The 19,947-nt window shown below is 44.9% G+C and overlaps 3 protein-coding genes across 5 annotated transcripts in view; all 3 read left to right on the top strand.

Moving 5' to 3' along the window:
• The window catches only part of LOC119269609 (probable anion transporter 3, chloroplastic), a 4,309-nt gene extending 3,304 nt beyond the window's left edge, over positions 1 to 1,005 (top strand). The window contains exons 7-8 of the mRNA XM_037551475.1: positions 46 to 79; positions 168 to 1,005. Of these exons, the coding sequence (XP_037407372.1) occupies positions 46 to 79; positions 168 to 352 (219 nt within the window). The 3' untranslated portion in view covers positions 353 to 1,005. The remainder of the gene's footprint in view (positions 1 to 45; positions 80 to 167) is intronic.
• A 157-nt stretch (positions 1,006 to 1,162) lies between these two features.
• Positions 1,163 to 4,774, top strand: LOC119269610 (calmodulin-binding receptor-like cytoplasmic kinase 2). Of its 2 annotated transcripts, none has more exons than XM_037551477.1 (6): positions 1,163 to 2,040; positions 2,608 to 2,804; positions 2,912 to 3,080; positions 3,434 to 3,523; positions 3,936 to 4,234; positions 4,322 to 4,774. In XM_037551477.1, exons 1-6 carry the CDS (start codon positions 1,758 to 1,760, stop codon positions 4,610 to 4,612), a joined length of 1,329 nt encoding a protein of 442 aa, XP_037407374.1. In that variant the 5' UTR covers positions 1,163 to 1,757; the 3' UTR covers positions 4,613 to 4,774. The 2 variants fall into 2 exon arrangements, with proteins under 2 accessions (XP_037407374.1, XP_037407373.1); XM_037551476.1 differs by having other exon boundaries at positions 2,605 to 2,804.
• Positions 4,775 to 11,742: 6,968 nt separating this feature from the next.
• On the top strand, positions 11,743 to 17,853 carry LOC119269607 (alpha-glucan phosphorylase, H isozyme). 2 transcript variants are annotated; one of them, XM_037551474.1, is made up of 15 exons: positions 11,743 to 12,002; positions 12,091 to 12,270; positions 12,806 to 12,982; positions 13,067 to 13,152; positions 13,620 to 13,809; positions 14,265 to 14,357; positions 14,738 to 14,922; positions 14,997 to 15,114; positions 15,195 to 15,323; positions 15,741 to 15,959; positions 16,042 to 16,245; positions 16,355 to 16,513; positions 16,660 to 16,923; positions 17,103 to 17,293; positions 17,429 to 17,853. In XM_037551474.1, the coding sequence occupies exons 1-15, from the start codon at positions 11,826 to 11,828 to the stop codon at positions 17,553 to 17,555; spliced, it is 2,499 nt and encodes an 832-aa protein (XP_037407371.1). In that variant the 5' UTR covers positions 11,743 to 11,825; the 3' UTR covers positions 17,556 to 17,853. The 2 variants fall into 2 exon arrangements, with proteins under 2 accessions (XP_037407371.1, XP_037407370.1); XM_037551473.1 differs by having other exon boundaries at positions 12,806 to 13,152.
• The last annotated feature ends 2,094 nt before the right edge of the window (positions 17,854 to 19,947 follow it).

The raw sequence follows: 19,947 nt of genomic DNA, 5'->3' as shown, positions 1-19,947 counted from the left end.
ATTATCTTTCCCATCTGATGGAATTTATTTTTAAATTCTTACCAGGAGATCGCCCCACAATATGCTGGAGTGCTACATGGTACTAAATAAGTTGTGCTCCCTGTGTTTTAGTTATAGATTTTGTGCATATGCATTACTATATTTAATCTATGTTTGTGTGCTAACAGGAATGGCAAATACGTCCGGAACATTTGCTGCCATTTTAGGAACTATTGGAGCAGGATTCTTTGTTGATCGGATGGGTTCTTTCCGTGGATTTTTAACATTAACATCACTTCTATATTTCAGCAGTGCCCTGTTCTGGGATATCTTTGCTACTGGAGAGCGTGTTGATTTTGATGGCACTAGCTAGCGCCAAAGACGAAATATACAGTAAACGATTTGACTTCACTGGGAGTATTGTGGCATCATCATCTGGGATAGTACCGAAAATGTCCATGAACCGAGAGATGAGCATTACACATCTGTACTACAACATCGTGTGGTTCAATGTAGTGGAAATATGCGGTGAATTGTCTTATTGTGGAAGCAGAGTTTCAGAGGTTTAGATCATGTGAATCTTTCTGATGCGCAAGTCCGAAATGTGAATTTCATCCGAAATGTGAATTTCAGGAGTCAAGGATACCTGAAGCATGCCAGAGAATAAATGGCGGTGTAGGAGCTGTACTTTAGGGGTGGCAAACTGGCAATGGCAGTGGTAGAGATTGAAAATAATGGCCAGTATGGTTGAATGGCTTGATCTAGCATAGTTTGGTGAGGCTAGCAGATGCACTGCATGATTAGTGAAAAGGTGAGACCAGGAACTCACAAACAAAGTGGGGAACCTGTTGAGGGTGTAAAGACAGCAATATAAGTCGTGGAGATCATTTAAACTCATAATGCGAGGCTACTGTAAAGATCCAGAATTCTCTGTCGGCTTCACAATGTTTGTTCACTTTAGCTTGGGTCGTTGTTTCGTGAAATTTGTATTGACCGAAGGAGAACTATAGTTATTGCAATTTCTTACTGTTCATAAATAATGTTTGATGTGCGAAAAATGTTGAATGGTTGTAACTATCAGCATACAAAGTCCCCTCATATACTGATGTGCTGTGAAACAGAGGGGGCATTGAGTTGTAAAACGCCACTTGGAGCTCCCCGCTGATGCCAAACAGGCAGGGCTTAGGGTGTCAAAATGCCCTGAATAAAGGAAAAAAAAAAAACAGCTGCTGTGCAATCATGGACGAACGTGTACATGTTGGTCATACTGATTCTTGCTGAAAGAACAAACACCAAACCTGATAATCAACTGCTGGGGTGGCGTCCAACATCGTGGCGCCAAGTCATCCATCAAGGGGCTGAACCGTCCAGATGATCAACTCAAACTTTCCTGTGGCAGCAGAGAATGTAATGCTTCCTTCGCTAGGGTTAGAACTCCAGAGCAGAGGACGGCACACTTCTGTATTGCCAAGAGTCTGAAGGCTCAATATCTGAATCCTTCACCCATATTAAATTCCTGGTCTGTGAACTGTTGTTATCATAGACGACATCCGGGCTCCACTGGTTTGACCTTAGGCCCAAAGGAGCATTCCTTTCATAGTTATTTAGAGGTGCCCACCGCCACCAGGTCAAGCTTGAACCAGTCCATTGCGTTATGTCCAACAAAGTTGAAGGAAAGAACCAGATGAACTGCTACCTGCTTCTGTGAGAGCAGGTTTCAACGCAATCTTCTAACCCCGTCGGTTATGCAGGCAGTTTGATCCCCAAAAAAGAAAGTTATGCGGGCAGCACGCCATCGAGCACTCGGCACGGGCCATGGAGGAGACCTCTCTGCCTCCAACCATGAGTTTCAGAAAGATCCTGTCTTCTCCAGGGCATCCACGTATACAGTTCGTTCCGGGGTGGCCGAGAAGAAGGCCAGGAGCAGAGGATCATTCTGGGAAGAAGCTGCTACGATGATTGCCCGAGCTTGCACAAGCTGCTTCGCTCCTCGCGAATCTAAAATTAGGGAGGGCCCTGTCAAAACCCCCGAAGATGCTCATGATGTGTCCACTAGTTCCAGTAAGTTCGGCTTTCTTTCTTCATTCCTCCATCATGTGCATGTTATCCTGCAACTGCATATGCCTCTGCAAATTTGAGCTGGCTCAAAAGAAAAAAGGCATGTATGTTAACTTGGCACCTAGTCAAATGACATGCGGAAGGCCTTCAAAATTTAACCACGCAAAATTGTAAAATTGCAGCGTACAACAACAATGAGTCAGCTCTGATCAAAGGCCATAACTTCTGGGTTAAATATCATATAATAACGGCATGATGTTTCGTCTATCACCAAACCAGCTCGTTAGAAGCTTTTAGAGAATCCCAATTTGCCACCTTCTCTGTCCTGTTTCCATTAATCTTGGGCACGTTAGCTTATGTTAATTCGAAACCCTCCAAGTTAGCATTGTAGTTCAATTCAAACCATCCATATATTTCTCCCAATCGTTATTCTGTTATTCAAGATATCCAGCTTGCATGTTCATCAGTGTGCATACATGTATTTCAAATATTAGCTATTCCATTGATCAAGTAAACCGAGTTTGATTAATTACAAATAAGAAATTTAAGGTTTCCAATGGTTTATAGCAGTCTCAAGAATTTCATCAGTAAGCAGCACAAGCACTAGTCAAAACAAGTCATGGCCAGACCAGTTCTCATTTCAGGAAGTTTGCCTGGCTACTTCAAACTTCAGTGAACAAAACAAAATTGGGAAAGGAAATTTTGGCACTGTGTATAAGGCGAAGCTCAGGGATGGATCCATCATAGCCGTAAAGCGAGCTAAGAAGGTTCGTGGACAAATTTCTTAACACAGGAAGATCATACATCTTTACGAACAATTACTTCCAGCAACCAAGTGAATGAAATCCTTTCACGTAACATCTGGAACTGGCAGAATATGTTTGACAGGCACCTATCTGCAGAGTTCAGGAGTGAAATCCAGATATTATCGAAGGTCGAACATTTAAACTTGGTGAAGTTTCTCGGGCACCTGGAGCATCAGGATGAGCGCTTGATTCTGGTTGAGTATATCAGCAACGGAACACTACGTGAACACTTGGATGGTAGGTCAAATTTGCTTGAGGTCACCATAATATTGTTAAAATGTGTACAGATAGAAGACCCAGTAAGGCCATGGAACTGGATGGAATCAAACATATTATAGTACTAGGTATTTTCGTATGCAAGTCGCTAAGTAAATGTTTGTACTCTATTTTTTTATAACCATACCTGCTCAATGTTCCTTCTGTAACTTTGTTACTCAAGTCTTCTTGGGACTCTGAATGTATGACGTAGATGTAATGCTATTTCTCTCACAAATTTCTACTACCTGAACTGCCAAAATGTCTTATATTTACGAACAGAGGGTGTACTAGATTAAAAGAATTTGGGGACCACAAACTTTTTCACTATGCAGGATCAAGAGGGCAACCATTGGAACTTTCACAGCGTCTCAACATTGCCATCGACATAGCTCATGCAGTTGCCTACTTACATGGATACACAGGTATTATGCTCTATTGTATTTCTGTATGAAAACACTAAAACCACTCATATTTGATATCCCATAGAGTACAGTTTCCATTTTCGATACCTTTTTTCACAAGCATGTTTTGTCTTATTTTGGCATGTCTCCTGGACCTTCAAAGGGAGGACATGTGCTACATTATGAACAAACTTATAGATGTACCTTGCACAGAGCATGTATGTGTTCGTATCCACACTTAAGTAAGGTCACGCATACATGGGCAAAGCTCTGAATGTCTAAAAGAATCACCACAAATTTCAAATTTTATTTATCAGATTTTTTTTATATTTTGCACACATTTCATTTCTGAATCCTAAATAATGTATCTGCATCCACAACATCGACATCCTAATGTCTGACAAATACTCATTTGCGTATTATGCACATGCAGACAACCCAATCATCCACCGTGATATCAAGCCGTCCAACATTCTCCTAACAGATCAGCTGAGAGCAAAGGTGTCCGATTTCGGCTTTGCGCGCCTATCCCCGTACGACACCGAAGCAACCCACATCTCAACAATGGTGAAGGGCACGGTAGGGTACGTCGACCCCGAGTACCTGAACACGAACCACCTCACTGAACGCAGCGACGTCTACTCCTTCGGCGTCCTCCTCGTCGAGCTCATCACCGGCCGGCGACCCGTAGAGCGCAACCGCGGCCGCCAGCAACGCCTCAGCACCGAATGGGTAAAAAATCTCCACCCCTAGCTAACATTTTGTGCGTTCAAAGGGACTGCGAGTAAAGTGTTCGACGGAATTACCGTGGGGACGCAGGCGCTGCGGAAGTGCAGGGAGGGCGATGTGGTGGTGGCGATGGACCCCCGGATGCGCAGGACCAGCGCGGCGGTCGCGGCCGTGGAGAGGGTGATGGCGCTGGCGGCCGAGTGCGCGGCCATGGAGCGCGCGGCGCGGCCGGCCATGCGGCGGTGCGCCGAGGTGCTCTGGTCTGTCAGGCGCGACTTCCAGCACGAGCAGCAGCGCGCCGCGGGCGCAGGCGCGGGAGCGGGAACGAGGCGGCGAGATGGGCCCACCGCCACGTACGGGTCGTCGTGTATGGAACAGTAGGAAAGATCGGGATGTTTGTCACTGTCTACGCGGCTATGAACATGATTTGAATTTTTATTTTTGGGTTTTATCACTTTCGCCATTAGTTACTCCCTCCGTTTCATGATTGGCGGAGGGAGCATGTCACACTACTCACTTTTATCATTAAAAGTTTCAACTACTCGACACCGTTATAGTTTGATCAAAGGTCATTGACCGACGTGAAATGACCAAAATACCTCTAAACCCCACTTCCCACTTGTCAACGCTCCGCTATAACTTGTGGGTCCTATTTCCTTCATTCCACAATGTAGTGTGCCCGCGCTTTTCGAGATTCAAATTTGACCGTAAATTTAACCAACGAGACCGAATGCGACGGGAGAAAAAATTATACCACTGAATTCATATGAAAAATACGAATTCAGTGGTATAATTTTTGTTCCCTCCGTAGTTGGTCTCGCTGGTTAAATTTACGGTCAGGCTTGAATTTTGGAAAGCGCGGACGCACGACATTGTGGAATGGAGAGAGTAATTGTTATCACACCTGAGAATTAAAACTACAAGAAAAAATAATGACATGTGGAGATTCGATAACTCGCGGCGAAGCTATTTTTGCTTCTAATTTCATTCTCCATATATTGAAACTATGGCCCACGCTTACAGTGAGTTGCGGAAGGGATGTTGACAAATGAGATTCAAGGATATTTTGGTCAGTTCACCCCGACCAATGGCCTTTGACCGAACGGTAACACTGTTGAGTGACATTTTTAAGTACATGTTTAACTAAAGGATTGCATTTTAAATACTTGAAACTTTTAATGGAAAAGTTAAATAGTGTGGCATAACTAATAACAAAACTAATTAAAACCCTTTCTTTTATTTTGCGGGAATGATTTGAATTGATTAACTATGAGGTCACGCATGGTATCGTTAAGTTTATCTACAATATCTAGACTGCGTTACCCGATTCAAACAACCATTTATTCAATATAGGTTGATTACAACTGTCTCGCGACATTAACTCCTAAACAACCCATAACAAAGGTCATAAATGGATCATCTAGCGATGATACCTGAGTCGTTGGTTAATTCATAGTTTCATCGGTCAACTCCTCCAAATGTGTCTGATCTAACTGTGAGCTTGAGATTTTTTTTTCGTGCAATAGAGAACTCTATGCAAAAGTTTTAGCATAACTGCAATGTTTCTCCCATGATTGTGTTAAAAGGCGTTCACTATGTTACAACATTTTAGACACATCGACAAAATCAAACTTTCTGAGTATGCAACAAAAACTTCCAACATCTCCATCAACAGCAGAGGCACTCACTTTTGTCTAGACAGGCTACGGCCCTCCAGAGGTCATTGTTCTTTGTAAGGTTGACTCTAAGTAATACAAGTTTTTATCCACAAATAACAAATGCACTCATTATTGTCGATTCAGGTTCGTGGTCCACGAATCTGGCTCCTGGGACCTTCAACATAACCTGATTGGGTGACTTTGGATATGTTCCCAGCAATCCTGACATCTTCCCGGAGCTTGGTGGTGTGCCCTCAATCTCCACCACAAGGTATCTATGGTGCTTTGGAAGAGGGTCAAGGAAGGAGAGGAGCTTAGAAGAGGAGGGAGATTTTGGGGGAGAGAGGAGAGATGGAGGAGGAGGAGGAGACGTTCAACATGAAGGATAAAACAAAGCTTTTTCTCCTGTGGCAGATCGCCCAATTCTTTTTCCGGTTAGATACATCAATTGAATAGGACCGTGTGGCTCAAAAAATAGTTTGGATTCAACTTTGTAGGGAAATAATCAAGGGTCAAAAAATGAACATATTACCCATCAAACATGCCTATTCTGAAGTCCCATCTAAATGTAAAAATGGACATAAACGTCATGAACAACATGACCACCCACCTGTCCGCAACCATCCGTGTAACCGCGATGGTCGGCTCTGATATCAACTTGTAACACCCTGGACACACCCGCCGGTGGTCGTTACTCCTGGTGGGATATAGACTGGTCCCACAGATCAATACTAGTCTTTTCTGCGCACTTTGTCCTCACTCATGCGCACCCGGGAGCAACTTCCCGGTCGGTCACCCATCCTGACACTATTCCAAGCTGAGCACGCTTAACTTTGAAGTTCTGTCCGAATGGGCTCCCGGAAAAGAAGGAATTCCTTATTGATATGAGTAGTCTACAATCCCTAATAAGCCAGGCTATCACACCCTAGTGGCAAAAGGTCAATCAATGAACATTGTTTCAAGTGTGATCTCTATAACCTAGTTTTCCCAAATCGGAGCATCTTGATCCCTCTGTAACACAAAATCATGACGTCTTGGACATGTCTTTGTTTAAACTTTAAAATTTCAAGCACACATATCTTTCAATTATCTAGATTAGGAGATTGAAAACCATGTGTATAAATTTATCTTGAAAAAGCATTTCTACAATATTTAGCTTGCTTGGTTTGAACACATACTCAATAGAAATTAGCGGTCAAAATTACATCTTAAAGACCGTGTCGATGTCTATTACCACATCATATTTTTGTGATATACAAAAGGTGGAGTATAGTAGTTTGAAGTTGACCCCGTCATGACGTGAGCTTGTTCATGTCTAAGATAACAATTGGTTTCGCAACCCGATAGTGTGCCTCAAACGTAAAGTACAGCATTAGTTTTAAGGCCTCAACAAACCGTAGATTCAGGCTCGGAATGAGAGTTCCAGCAAGTGGCTTGAGCTTCATTACGTTTGGCCAGCGACGAGAGGCAGCCAAAGGCGGGCTCTGAAAATCCTCTATCCGAGTACCGCGCAGCACCGTCCATTTTGGTGATGAGTGAAGGAACCAAAAGCACACGATCCGAGGCAACTCTGTCGCGCACGCGTCACCAGATTGGTCCCATGTCCGTGACAGCTCAGTGAACGACCAGCACGGACCTCGCGCCGTAACCGGACGTGACACCCCCGCGGCCTCCCCATCTTCTTCTTCCCCGCGCGTGTAGTACGAGACATGGGACTGCGAGAGCGCCGCGCAACTGGCCCCTCGTCCCCGTGCGTTCCGTGGACCGCACAGTGTCTCGGCCCCGCCGCGGTCACGTCACGTTCAAAAGGTTCCCGGGATCTCCAGGGGCCATCATAATTTCTCTCCGGTTCCATGCCAAATATTCCCTCTGTTTCTTTAGCATCAGTACAAACACAAACGCTCATATACAGGCGCATACACTCACCCTATGAACGCACACACGCACACCTTATCCCTATGACCACCTCCGAGAGACTGAGCCGGCATATCATCTTGAGATTTACTAAGTCACCGTAGGCGCCTTGTCGTCGACGAAAACGTCTCCTCCCACTGAAAGCGCATCGCCGGAAATCCTGAAATAAATCCAGGAATAATGCGAGCACCAGGATTTGAACCCTGGTGGGTTGGGAATACCACTGTCCACCTAACCAACTCAACCGCAGGTTGATTCGCAAATATTCCCTCTGTTAGAGCATCTCCCACAGGAGGCGCTAAAAATCGTTCTCCGAGAACGCATCGGCGCAAACCGCGTGTTGGGGGCATGATGTTCCCCAGTCGCGGTGTCCATAATTTTTTTGAAAACTAAAATTCGGCACAAACAAGGCGCAAATAAGCACAAACTTCGGCGAGTTCATACATATTTAAAATATTTTACAAAAGAAGAAAAAAAAAACGCTACTAGGCCCGTCGTCGCCCTTGCTGTTCCTCGCCGCCCGCCGCCCTTGAAGCTCTACATGCCGAGGAGCCTGTAGAACTTCGTGTAGTCGCCGCCGCCGCCGCCGTCGTTGTCGTCACCTCCTCCGCGGCCGCCGTCCCTGCTGCAGCCCTCGCCAGGTTGGCGCGGCAGGTTGGACGGTCTGGGGCGTCCTCGTCCTCGTCGCTGTCGAGGATCACCATGTCGTTCTCGTCCTCGCGCCCACGCTTGCGGGCGGCTATCTCCTCCAGGGCTCGACGCTGCCGGACCATCTCATTGCGAAGGTAGTCGTCCCGCGCCCACTTTAGGGCGGCCTCGTCGGAGAAGCCGTGCCGGACAATGGCCTCGTACTCCGCGGGGAGGCCGGGCTCCTCCTTCGGCCTGACGAGGACGAGGCGGCTAGAGGTAGGGGAGGAGTCGGCGATGCGGACGCCGGAGCTGCGGGTGCGCTGGCTGACCGGCGTGTCCTGAGGCTCCGGCTTGACGGGGCGGAGGCAGGGAGAGCCGGACGAGCGGCCGGACGATGAGGAGGACGCCCCCGGATCCATGCGCCTCGGCGTCCACGAGCTCCCATGCCGGCGGGAGAAGGACGGGGGAGAGGGGTACTCCAGCCTGGGCCTGTTGTCGTCCTCGATGTGCTCGAGGACGGCCTCCAGCGTGCGGCCGGGCACGCCCCACCATCGGCGGCGGCCTTCGGAGTTGAGCCTTCCGGAGGGCACGACGCCGTTGGTGGCCTCAAGCTGCTCGGTGTGGCGGTGCCGGAAGTACTGCTCCCAGAGCGGGTTGTCGGGGACGTACCGCGGACCTTCCCTTGCCGCCTGCGCGGATACGCGCGATCTCCGCACGCTGCGCCGCCCCGGTGGGTGGCAGTGGCACCGGGACCCCGCCGACGCTGATCCTCCATGCCCCGGGCACCCGCATGTCCGGCGGGACCGGATACTCGGCCTCGTAGAGGAGCCGAGTTTCGTCCTCGTGAAGGTGGCGGCAGCCGAAGCCGTTTGTCGCCGCGCCATCGCCTGGAAAGCGCTCGACCATGGTTGAACTGGAAACGGTGAGAAGAGAGGGAGGAACGGGGGTGTCGAGGAACGAGGGCATCGGCGGTGGAGAGCCTTGCGTCACCGGCGCGCTGGGGACGGCTTATATAGGCGGAGGTGCCGCCCGTACGCGTGGCCGCCGTGTGTACGCATGGCGGGCGAAGGACGCACGTCGTCACGTCTTCACTGCGTCGCCCTTGAGGCATCAATGGAGGAGGCTGATCGGCGCGACAGCTTTGGCATTGATTCTGCTACGGGAACCGAGACGATGAGGACGACGAAGCGGTGAGAAGAGGCTCTTTGATGATGTTACTGGCCGATTTTTCGACGCCGGCGGCCGAAAAATCGCCTGAAGAACTTTGTTGGGGCGCGGGGACATGCTCTTGAGTCTTTCTAGAGATTTTAATAAATGACTACATATAAAATAAAATAAGTAAATCAGCACTTTAAAATTTGTCTATATATATCCGTATGTTGTAGTTCATTTGAAATGTTTAAAAACTTATATTTAACAACGGAGTAGTAAGTATATGCATGCAGAAGAGCATTTACTCGGGAATGTATCGGTCACATCCTCATGAACTGGCCAGGTCGCGAAATTCGTACGATGATGGATAGCTGACGATCGTGTCGAGCAGCGTACTGGAGTTCAATGAACGGAGCCCGGCACACGAACTCGGGAAACGGATGTTCAGATCTGGTAGTAGCAATGCTACGGGTACATGCTACAGGAGACAATCTTCTGGGTGCGTCACGGTGGCCGATAGCACAGGATATCATACTTAAATAGGAAAGCTGACAAGCTGCACTCCTGCCCAATCTGGAAATGAAAATGGTGGCCCGATCCATCTTTATTACTACCCGATTTACCAGCGGGGGCGCAGGAAAAAGCGTGGCCTGACAGACACCATCCCACGTGACACGTGTGCTCTCCAGGCCCTGCTTCCTCTCTCCCTCCCTCCCTCCGGTGTACCAGCTCCATCATGTACGCCTGTGGACTTGTTCCTTTTCATCTCTTTGGTCCGCATGATAAAACAACGAAAACAATATAGTAGCAGTAGAATTACAATTTCATTCATGCAAGAATTTTAGTCTGCAGCGAAGTTTGTATGATTGCACAACATAAAAAGCAAAATGATTAGGGTACAAATTTTCAAACAAAATGGTTCTTTCCGAAAGATATGACCGGATATTTTTTTTTCTGATTAAGTGTAATGCAGGAAAAAAACCGTATAAGATTCTTTCTTATGATAAAAAAACCAAACCAACGTAGAAAAGAATCCTTAGGACCAAATGCTCTAAAATACTCTCTCCGTCCGGAAATACTTGTCGAAAAAATGAATAAAAACAGATGTATATAGAACTAAAATATGTCTTTTTCTTCGACAAATATTTTTAGACGGAGAGAGTACCTACATAGATCCTGTAGATAAAAGAGGCCCTTAGTCTTGAGCTAGTCAGCATGGCAAGTCTAGAGTCCTTCCGAAACATGCACAAAAATGCATGTGTTCTTCATCTCTTCGGGAAAACATGTGAACCTCTTTGCAACATTGAGAAGAAATGGACCGTCTGATCAAAAGGAGATACGCTGCCGAGTCCACATTTGAGAATTTTGCTCTCCAGTCACAGAATTTAGTTACAATGTCATGGTGATCGTTCCCTTGGCGAAAATTTAAGAGGAAGTCGGAGTCGCTAGATTGAAGGTGGTGAACCATGATGGCGACATTGTGCATATATAGCCTCGATGATCGTTTTCTTCTTAGCAAGGCGTATGGACTTATGTGTGGGTAGCTAGATCGGCCATTGATCTTGGACGTCATGGTCCATGAGGCTCAACAGCTAGGCTTGTTTCTTGGTTTTCATTATGGTCTTATTTTTCTTCTAAAAAATGCTCCCTCTGCCCCATATAATATAAGATGTTATAACAATCGGTTGTAACAGCATCTTATATTATGAGTCGAAATGTTTTAATTTGGTAGTTGAGCTCGTATCTCGATTTTCATTTGGTTTTTTCTCTAATTAACTGGCCAATATTTTTCTTAACTAATGAGATCGTTGAACCACCACAAAGAAACTCTACATTTGTGTATTCCGGTCTGTTGTGCTCACTCACAAAAACCCTATTGACCCTTTCATGGAAAAGAGAGAGAGAGAGAGCAGAAAATAACCTCACAAAACAAGAAGCCAAAGAAAGAACTATCCAAGGGGAGCCCAGAAAACAACCGACGCGCCCTTCATTTTCTCCCGCTTTTACTCCTCTACCACTGAAAAATAAAAATATCTCTGGAGCTTCCAAGAATCGTTAGCCTCGCCCAGTTTCTCGGATCCCGTCGCCCTCACCGGCCGTGAGCCACGTGAACTCGGTACAAAAGGAGCCCCCCGGCCTCCAGAGTTTACCGTTCCCATTCGGTGCCCGCCCCGAGGCCTTATCGCCACCTCCCCCGCACACACCGAGTGCTCGTGCTCGACGCAATTCCCCACCCCGCGATGAGTGCGGCGGACAAGGTGAAGCCGGCGGCCAGCCCCGCGTCGGAGGACCCCTCCGCCATCGCCGGCAACATCTCCTACCACGCGCAGTACAGCCCCCACTTCTCGCCGCTCGCCTTCGGCCCCGAGCAGGCCTTCTACGCCACCGCCGAGAGCGTCCGCGACCACCTCCTCCAGGTGCTGCCTTCGCTATCTCGCGCCGCCCGCTCGCGTCCTCCGTCGCTGCTGCGGCGCGGAATGTTGATCTGTGCTTTTGTGTGTGCAGAGATGGAACGACACCTACCTGCATTTCCACAAGACGGATCCCAAGCAGACCTACTACCTCTCCATGGAGTACCTGCAGGGCCGCGCGCTCACCAACGCCGTCGGCAACCTCGCCATCACCGGCGCCTACGCTGACGCCCTGAAGAAGTTCGGCTACGAGCTCGAGGCCATCGCTGGACAGGTGAGCGATCGAAGTGCCTCTCGTCCTAAATTGGAGTGTGCTTCGCTTAATTAAGGCTATCTATTTTCGTACTCTTGGGAGTGACATTATTTAATTAGTGCTTTGTTTGACCGTGACATTTTCTAATTGAAGTACCAGTACTACGTTTTGTGTGGCTTTTTGTAGAAGCGGTTCAGGTATCTGGTTGGCTGGCTTAGATTTCTTGATCCATTATTTAACCAAACAAAAAGAAAGTGCACTACACAATGCGTAGATCACTGCATGTCTCAAAAAGAATTGAGCAAGGCGTAGAAGGTGCACTATACAAGAACAATTGAAAATCAGTTGTTTACAATAGCAACACGAGCAGATCCAGGGTCTGCAAGATTGACATTTTTCTCCTCTGTTAAGCACCACCACTTAATATGAATCTAGATCTATTACCAAAAGCTAATTATGGGTTCATGGCACCGGGATAGCTAATAAAGCTTTTGACTGAAACATCTGGACCCTCTTTTCACCAGTAATTGATGGTGTGAATTTGTCTTGAATTCAGGAGAGAGATGCGGCTCTGGGAAATGGTGGCTTGGGCAGGCTTGCATCTTGCTTTTTGGATTCAATGGCAACGCTGAACTTGCCTTCTTGGGGCTATGGCCTTCGTTACCGTTATGGCCTGTTCAAGCAGCGCATTGCCAAGGAAGGACAAGAAGAAATCGCTGAAGATTGGCTTGATGTACCATTTCTATATGCTCATATCATTCTTCACAATTTTTTTATCTGGATCTCGATAATAGCTATGCTGTTTAATATTTTTCAGAAGTTTAGCCCATGGGAGATTGTCAGGCATGATGTTGTATACCCAATCAGATTTTTCGGCCATGTCGAGATTTCGCCAGATGGAAAGTAAGCCATAGATGGACGCCTGGACAAGTGCTATAATGATAAAATATTGATTAATGGCTTGAGATGGAGTTTTTTATGACGTGATGCCTTCTAAATTCAAAACGATAGTATGATGCTTCTTTAACTGCATTTCTTTTCCGTGTTTTAATTTACAGATTTAGGATCTTCTGTACTCCATGTTTCTTTGATCAAATGTTTTGAATATGTGTTTTTTTTTGGTCCAAAAAATTTGAGCGTGTATGAATGAATGTTCATGCATGAAACTACATTTGGTGATGCTTTAAGCAGAGTTGTTGTACATCAGACGGGATAAAAAAACTAGATTTGGTGATGCTTTTATCAGAGTTCTTGTACATAGACTGGATCCATTATCACAGACTCGCTATTTATTCATTTTATTGGTTTTTATGCCAATGCCTTTTTGTGTCCCTCTAATTGATATGTTTGTTTGCTTTATCATGTGATAGGCGGAAATGGGCCGGTGGAGAAGTTCTGAACGCTTTAGCCTATGATGTGCCAATTCCTGGGTACAAGACAAAAAATGCAATCAGTCTTCGCCTTTGGGATGCAACAGCTACTGCTGAGGATTTCAACTTATTTCAGTTCAATGATGGCCAGTATGAGTCAGCTGCTCAACTTCACTCGAGGGCACAGCAGGTGATGTGCAAGTCCTAAACTGAGTCACTCAATTGCTCGTATATGATAAATCAAGAGCGCCTTTAACTTTGTGAATACTGCTCCTGATCGATGGCATCATATACTAAACCAGTAATTTTATTTTTTGTTTAAAGCAAGAACGTCCAATACAGTCTGCCCTGTGTGATAGCCATGTTTTCCTATAGATTTCACGCACTAACCATCTCATCAAACAACTTGATCACAAATAATGCTAAAAGGTTATCTATTGTGGTTTTAACATGCTTTTTAGATGTGACTATAAGTGAGGTGTTAATCCATCCTAGTTAATAAGTTGAAGATTATGTGTGTTTCCTATCTGTCATCTGCTATCAATGCCTATATGTAAGCCAGAAATAACTGTCGTATCTTTTGGCTCCAGTTTCGTCTTTCATGAATTAACTAACTTGATTTAAATTATATTGTATATCCTGTAGATATGTGCTGTTCTCTATCCCGGTGATGCTACAGAAGAAGGGAAGCTTCTGAGATTAAAGCAGCAGTATTTCCTTTGCAGCGCATCACTTCAGGTAATTATGCAGTTAGTTTCATTTGGTATGATGGTTACTGTAAAAGGAAGGTGCACCTATGGCCAGCTTGTGCTTTTCTGTTTGGTTGAGAAATGATGTTAGAGATACTTGCATTGTTACAAGTCTTCTTGTATTGTTGCACGCTGCATCAAATTTCCACCATCTTGCATGAGAAAAATGCATGATCAAGGTTCATTAAGAAAACCTGTATCACTATTATCATTATCATGACCAGACTTCTGAGTCCCATTACATTTAAATTATCCTTCCTATTTTTACGCAGTTACAACGTGGTTTTATTTCGTCTTTTCTCAATATCTTTTCGTTTGGTCCTCCACGATAAATATTGACAAGCATAACTGACTATAATTTTTTTCCAGGATATTATTTTCAGATTTAAAGAAAGAAAAGCTGACAGAGTTTCAGGGAAGTGGAGTGAGTTCCCTTCCAAAGTTGCTGTTCAAATGAATGACACTCATCCAACTCTTGCCATTCCTGAGCTAATGAGGTTGCTTATGGACGTGGAGGGACTTGGTTGGGACGAAGCCTGGGCTGTCACAAATAAGTGAGATTTTCACCAATATTAAATTTGCATTATTACCTTTACATACTTATTTACAAATTTGTCTCATGGTCCAGGACGGTTGCTTACACCAATCACACGGTTCTTCCTGAAGCTCTTGAGAAATGGTCACAGGCTGTAATGAGGAAATTGCTTCCACGTCACATGGAAATCATTGAGGAAATTGACAAGCGGGTAACTGTCAAGCCGTATGTACTCTTTCAGTACACAACAGTTATGGCACAAAATGACAAAGTTGTGCCATTTGCTTGCAGTTTAGAGAAATGGTAATCTCCACCCGGAAGGATATGGAGGGAAAGATCGAATCGATGAGGGTTTTAGATAACAATCCTGAGAAGCCAGTAGTGCGGATGGCGAATTTGTGTGTTGTGGCTGGGCATACGGTATTCTTATTTCATTGCCATGTTCTGCATCCTGTTATTTCATTTTTCATTTTCTACAGCCCGTTACACGGTAGTTTTGTCTCTGTACTCCTACTGGACCATTTTACATTGTCTTTCTTTTTAAGATAATAAAGGTATAGTGAATATCCTCCTACTTGACCATGATTACTTTATTTATGTATTTTGCAATTTACTGTATCTCACTCATTCTCTGAGAAAACGTTGCTTGTAATCCCATTATTTTGCTTGCTTCTTTATGCTAACTTGCTAAGATTTTTTATTAAAATGTAATTTATGGGCGCTTCAATTGGTTCTGGAGCTCTCTGTTCTGTACTTTTTGTGCTATTCCAGCATCGATTTGCCTTCCTGTATCATATGAGGTAGACCATAATGAAGTGTACTAAATTCTTCTGACAGGTGAATGGAGTGGCCGAGTTGCACAGCAACATCTTGAAACAAGAGCTGTTTGCAGATTATGTCTCTATTTGGCCTAACAAATTCCAGAACAAAACTAATGGAATTACACCACGTAGATGGCTCCGTTTTTGCAACCCTGAGTTGAGTGAAATAGTCACTAAATGGCTAAAAACAGATCAGTGGACAAGCAACCTTGATCTTCTCACCGGGCTTCGGAAAGTATGTGTGCATGCTTCTAATCTTCCATCTCTTTTTGTTATTGCCCATCACACTATCACAGTATAACTGAATTTTTTAACAGTTCGCAGATGATGAAAAACTACATGCTGAGTGGGCAGCAGCCAAGCTGGCCAGCAAAAAGCGCCTAGCCAAGCATGTATTGGATGTGACTGGTGTTACAATTGACCCAAATAGCCTTTTTGATATACAAATTAAACGCATCCACGAATACAAGAGACAGCTGATGAACATTTTGGGAGCTGTGTACAGATACAAGAAGTTAAAGGTTTGGCTTCTTTCTTGGAATTGCCCCTATTCTTATAGCTTTACCATGTCTCCATTAGATGGAAAATATTCAGTATTATGGTCCTGAATAGGCTTATGTATCATGTTAGGAAATGAGCGCAGCAGACAGGCAGAAGGTTACACCGCGCACTGTCATGGTAGGAGGGAAAGCATTTGCAACATACACCAACGCCAAAAGAATAGTGAAATTGGTAAATGATGTTGGTGCTGTGGTGAACAACGATGCTGACGTCAACAAATATCTGAAGGTATCGACTGTACAGCATTCACTTCTTCGTTGGCAATTTTCATCTAATCCTAATATATTTAATTCTTGTGGAATGAACATTACTGAAATATTAATTTGACATTCGATTGTGTTTTATGATTTAATACGAGGTTCTTGTTCCTCCAGGTGGTGTTCATTCCAAACTACAATGTATCAGTGGCTGAAGTGCTCATTCCTGGCAGTGAACTGTCACAGCACATCAGTACTGCAGGCATGGAAGCAAGTGGAACAAGTAACATGAAGTTCTCTCTGAATGGCTGTGTTATCATTGGAACTCTCGATGGAGCCAATGTTGAAATCAGAGAAGAAGTGGGACAAGACAACTTCTTCCTTTTCGGTGCCAAAGCAGATCAGGTTGCTGGTCTGAGGAAGGATAGAGAAAATGGCTTGGTAAGATATCTTCCAGTAGATTGCGTGTTAGTTATAGGCAATATTACAATATTAGGCTAGCCAGACTTGCAAATAGCTAATCTATTTGTGGTGTTCATAGTCTACTGATTTCAGTATATATTCTCACCAAGTCACGATCAGATGGGCTATTAACTTATTCTTTGTCTCGCTATGAACAGTTCAAGCCAGACCCACGCTTCGAAGAAGCCAAGCAGTTTATCAGGAGTGGTGCTTTCGGCACCTACGACTACACTCCTCTCTTGGATTCCCTTGAAGGGAACACTGGATTTGGGCGTGGTGACTACTTCCTTGTTGGCTATGACTTTCCAAGCTACATTGATGCACAGGCCCGGGTTGATGAAGCCTACAAGTAAGGATACAAACACAATATCCCTTCTATTGGGCTGATGCTTTGAATTCTAGAACTAAATACCATTGCAGTTCCCATGACAGGGGTTTGCTGAATATCGTAATGCTGAATCCTTAACTCATGTTTCCATGACAGGGACAAGAAGAAATGGATCAAGATGTCCATCTTGAACACGGCTGGAAGCGGCAAGTTCAGCAGCGACCGCACCATCGACCAATATGCGAAGGAGATCTGGGGCATTTCGGCTTGCCCTGTTCCATGAAGAGGAGACGTGATCAAGAGGTGATGGATGATGATGCGTGGCAGTAATAAGGACCTTATACTGGTCCATGGTGAATAACCCCTGCTTCCGTTGTAGCTGAGAAGAATGAAGCAACGTACGAAGCCTGTTGTGTTGTGTATTCTGCTGCACTTTTGAAGTGCATAGAGGATGCGACTTTTCTTTTGTTCTTTTTCTTTTTTGGTCTGTAACCATACTATTTTGATCCTGAACCGGAATGGCGGAATCATCCAGGTTCTCAATAAAATAGTTCAAGTTTTGATTACCTTTGGTATCGAAATGTTGTTTTGTGATCATGTTGCCTATGTAGTTAGGATTACAATCTCCATCCATATATCTAACTTATTCAGGTTTGAGAATTATTGGGTGGAAATTGAAGGTTCTTTTTTATTGTATCAAGTAGTCTTGGGAGAGGCCATCCAGAAAGACTCATATCGCATAAGCTGAAATCTCTTAGGCAGGATTTGAAGAAATGGCAATTGAGCATTGCTAGAATGAAGCTCCTAATAAGTAAGTGTAACAAGGTCATTGCTATTCCAAATAATTTGGAGGAATTGAGGCCTTTGTATAGGCAGGAGTTCAATTTAGGAAGATTATTAAGTTGCATGTGGAACATTTGTTGCATAAAAAAGAGATGTACCAGCTGCAGCGCCTCGACATTGATCTGGAAGACCTTGGTGCCACCAAAAGTGAAGTTTTTCAATACCAGCTGCAATGCCTCGGCATTGATTTGGAAGACCTGGGCGCCACCAAAAGTCAAGTTTTTCCATTGGCTCGCCAACCTGGATAGGCGTTGGACTGTTGAGAGATTGCAACGCCGTGGCCTGCAGCACCACCCCTGTTGCGTCCTTTGCGACCAGGAACCAGAGACGATGCGCCACCTACTAGTTTCATGCCCCTTCTCGTGGCAGGTATGGCATGATACCCTTGTCTGGTTAAGGATGATGTGCAAACCACCTAACCGGGATGCCTCCATCTCCGGATGGTGGTTTGCTGTCAAGGCGACGACCCCCAAACCGCTTCGCAAGGGACTGGCAACCGCGATGCTTTGCTACTGATGGGATGGATGATTTGGAAACAATGAAATGCTTGTGTCTTCGATGGGGATCAACCATCCGTCCACCAACTAACAAAGAGAATCAAAGCAGAGGTCGCCCTATGGGTTGAGGCTGGGGCTTCAAGCCATCAATTGGTGATCCCAAGCACCTGGGATGTCCACCAAGATCACTGTAAGATAAACTGTAACCCCCCCCTCCTAGGAGGCATGTAACTTCTCCCCCTTTCAATGAAAAGAAACACCAAGTCTTTGTGTTTTCTCAAAAAAAGAGAGATGTACATTAGGTATATCAAGGTGGGGGAGGAGAATACAAAATCTTTCATGCTATAGCAACTGAGAGGTTCAGCAGGAATTCCATTGCCAGTCTTCTGCAGCTTACCGATGGGACTATGATTTCTGATCATAGCTAGGTGGAGGTGTTATTTGGTCTAGTTTTAAGGGGAGGATGGGGGTTGCTAAAGGAATTAATATGGGATTTGATTTAAATTCTCTCCTCAACCATGTGGATGGACTGGATGAATTAATAAAGCCTTTTGAAAATGATGAAATGGATCTGATTATCAAGAATATGCCTATTGACAAGGCCCTAGGACCTGATGGCTTCAATGGCCTTTTCTTTAGGAAATGTTGGCCCATCGTTTGCAAAGAATTCTATGCTCTTGCTTAGTCCTTCTATGAGGGGAACGCCAGGTTAAATAATATTAATGGATCTTATATTACCCTAATTCCCAAGAAGCTTTCACCCGAGACGGTAGGGGGTTATAGGCCAATTTGTCTTACTAGCATGGGCTTGAAGTTGTTGTCAAAGATTGCTCGTAACATGTTTCAGAAGGATAATATGAGATGCATTCACAAAAATCAATATGGTTTTATTACGAGCAGGACAATACAAGATTGCATTGGTTGGACACTTGAATACCCCCATCGGTGCCATCAACCATTTTAATTCTGAAATTGGACTTTGAAAAGGCTTTTCATTCTGTTGAGCATTCAACCTTCTTGGAGACTCACAAACACGAAGGTTGTGATTCTAAATGGATTTGCTGGGTGGAGTAGCTTTTATCCACTAGAACATCATATGTTCTTTTGAATCATGTTCCTGGGAAGTAGTTTGTTGTAAGAGGGGTGTTAGGTAGGAATATCCTTTATCTCCTTTGTTGTTTGTACTTGCAGCTAATCAGCTTCAGTCGTTGGTTAATGACATGCACTAGAGGTGTGTGTTGCAGCTCCCAATCCCTTGCCATGACCAAGATTACCCTATTGTCCAATATGTTGATGATACTTTGATAATCCCGTCCGTAGAGGAAATTTAGTTAC

This window comes from Triticum dicoccoides, chromosome 3A (assembly GCF_002162155.2).
Source record: "Triticum dicoccoides isolate Atlit2015 ecotype Zavitan chromosome 3A, WEW_v2.0, whole genome shotgun sequence".
NCBI classification, from domain to species: Eukaryota; Viridiplantae; Streptophyta; class Magnoliopsida; order Poales; family Poaceae; genus Triticum; species Triticum dicoccoides.
This window is presented reverse-complemented; position numbering and strand designations above follow the sequence as displayed.

Excerpts from the sequence above, each read along its gene's own strand:
- LOC119269610 (XM_037551476.1), top strand. The coding sequence starts at position 1,758 with ATGCGGGCAGCACGCCATCGAGCACTCGGCACGGGCCATGGAGGAGAC. Across the intron at positions 2,041-2,604 it reads TGATGTGTCCACTAGTTCCA|CAGTCTCAAGAATTTCATCA; the intron begins GTAAGTTCGGCT and ends AATGGTTTATAG. Across the intron at positions 3,081-3,433 it reads ACTACGTGAACACTTGGATG|GATCAAGAGGGCAACCATTG; the intron begins GTAGGTCAAATT and ends TTCACTATGCAG.
- LOC119269607 (XM_037551473.1), top strand. The coding sequence starts at position 11,826 with ATGAGTGCGGCGGACAAGGTGAAGCCGGCGGCCAGCCCCGCGTCGGAG. Across the intron at positions 15,115-15,194 it reads TTGAGGAAATTGACAAGCGG|TTTAGAGAAATGGTAATCTC; the intron begins GTAACTGTCAAG and ends ATTTGCTTGCAG. Across the intron at positions 16,924-17,102 it reads AGGATAGAGAAAATGGCTTG|TTCAAGCCAGACCCACGCTT; the intron begins GTAAGATATCTT and ends CGCTATGAACAG.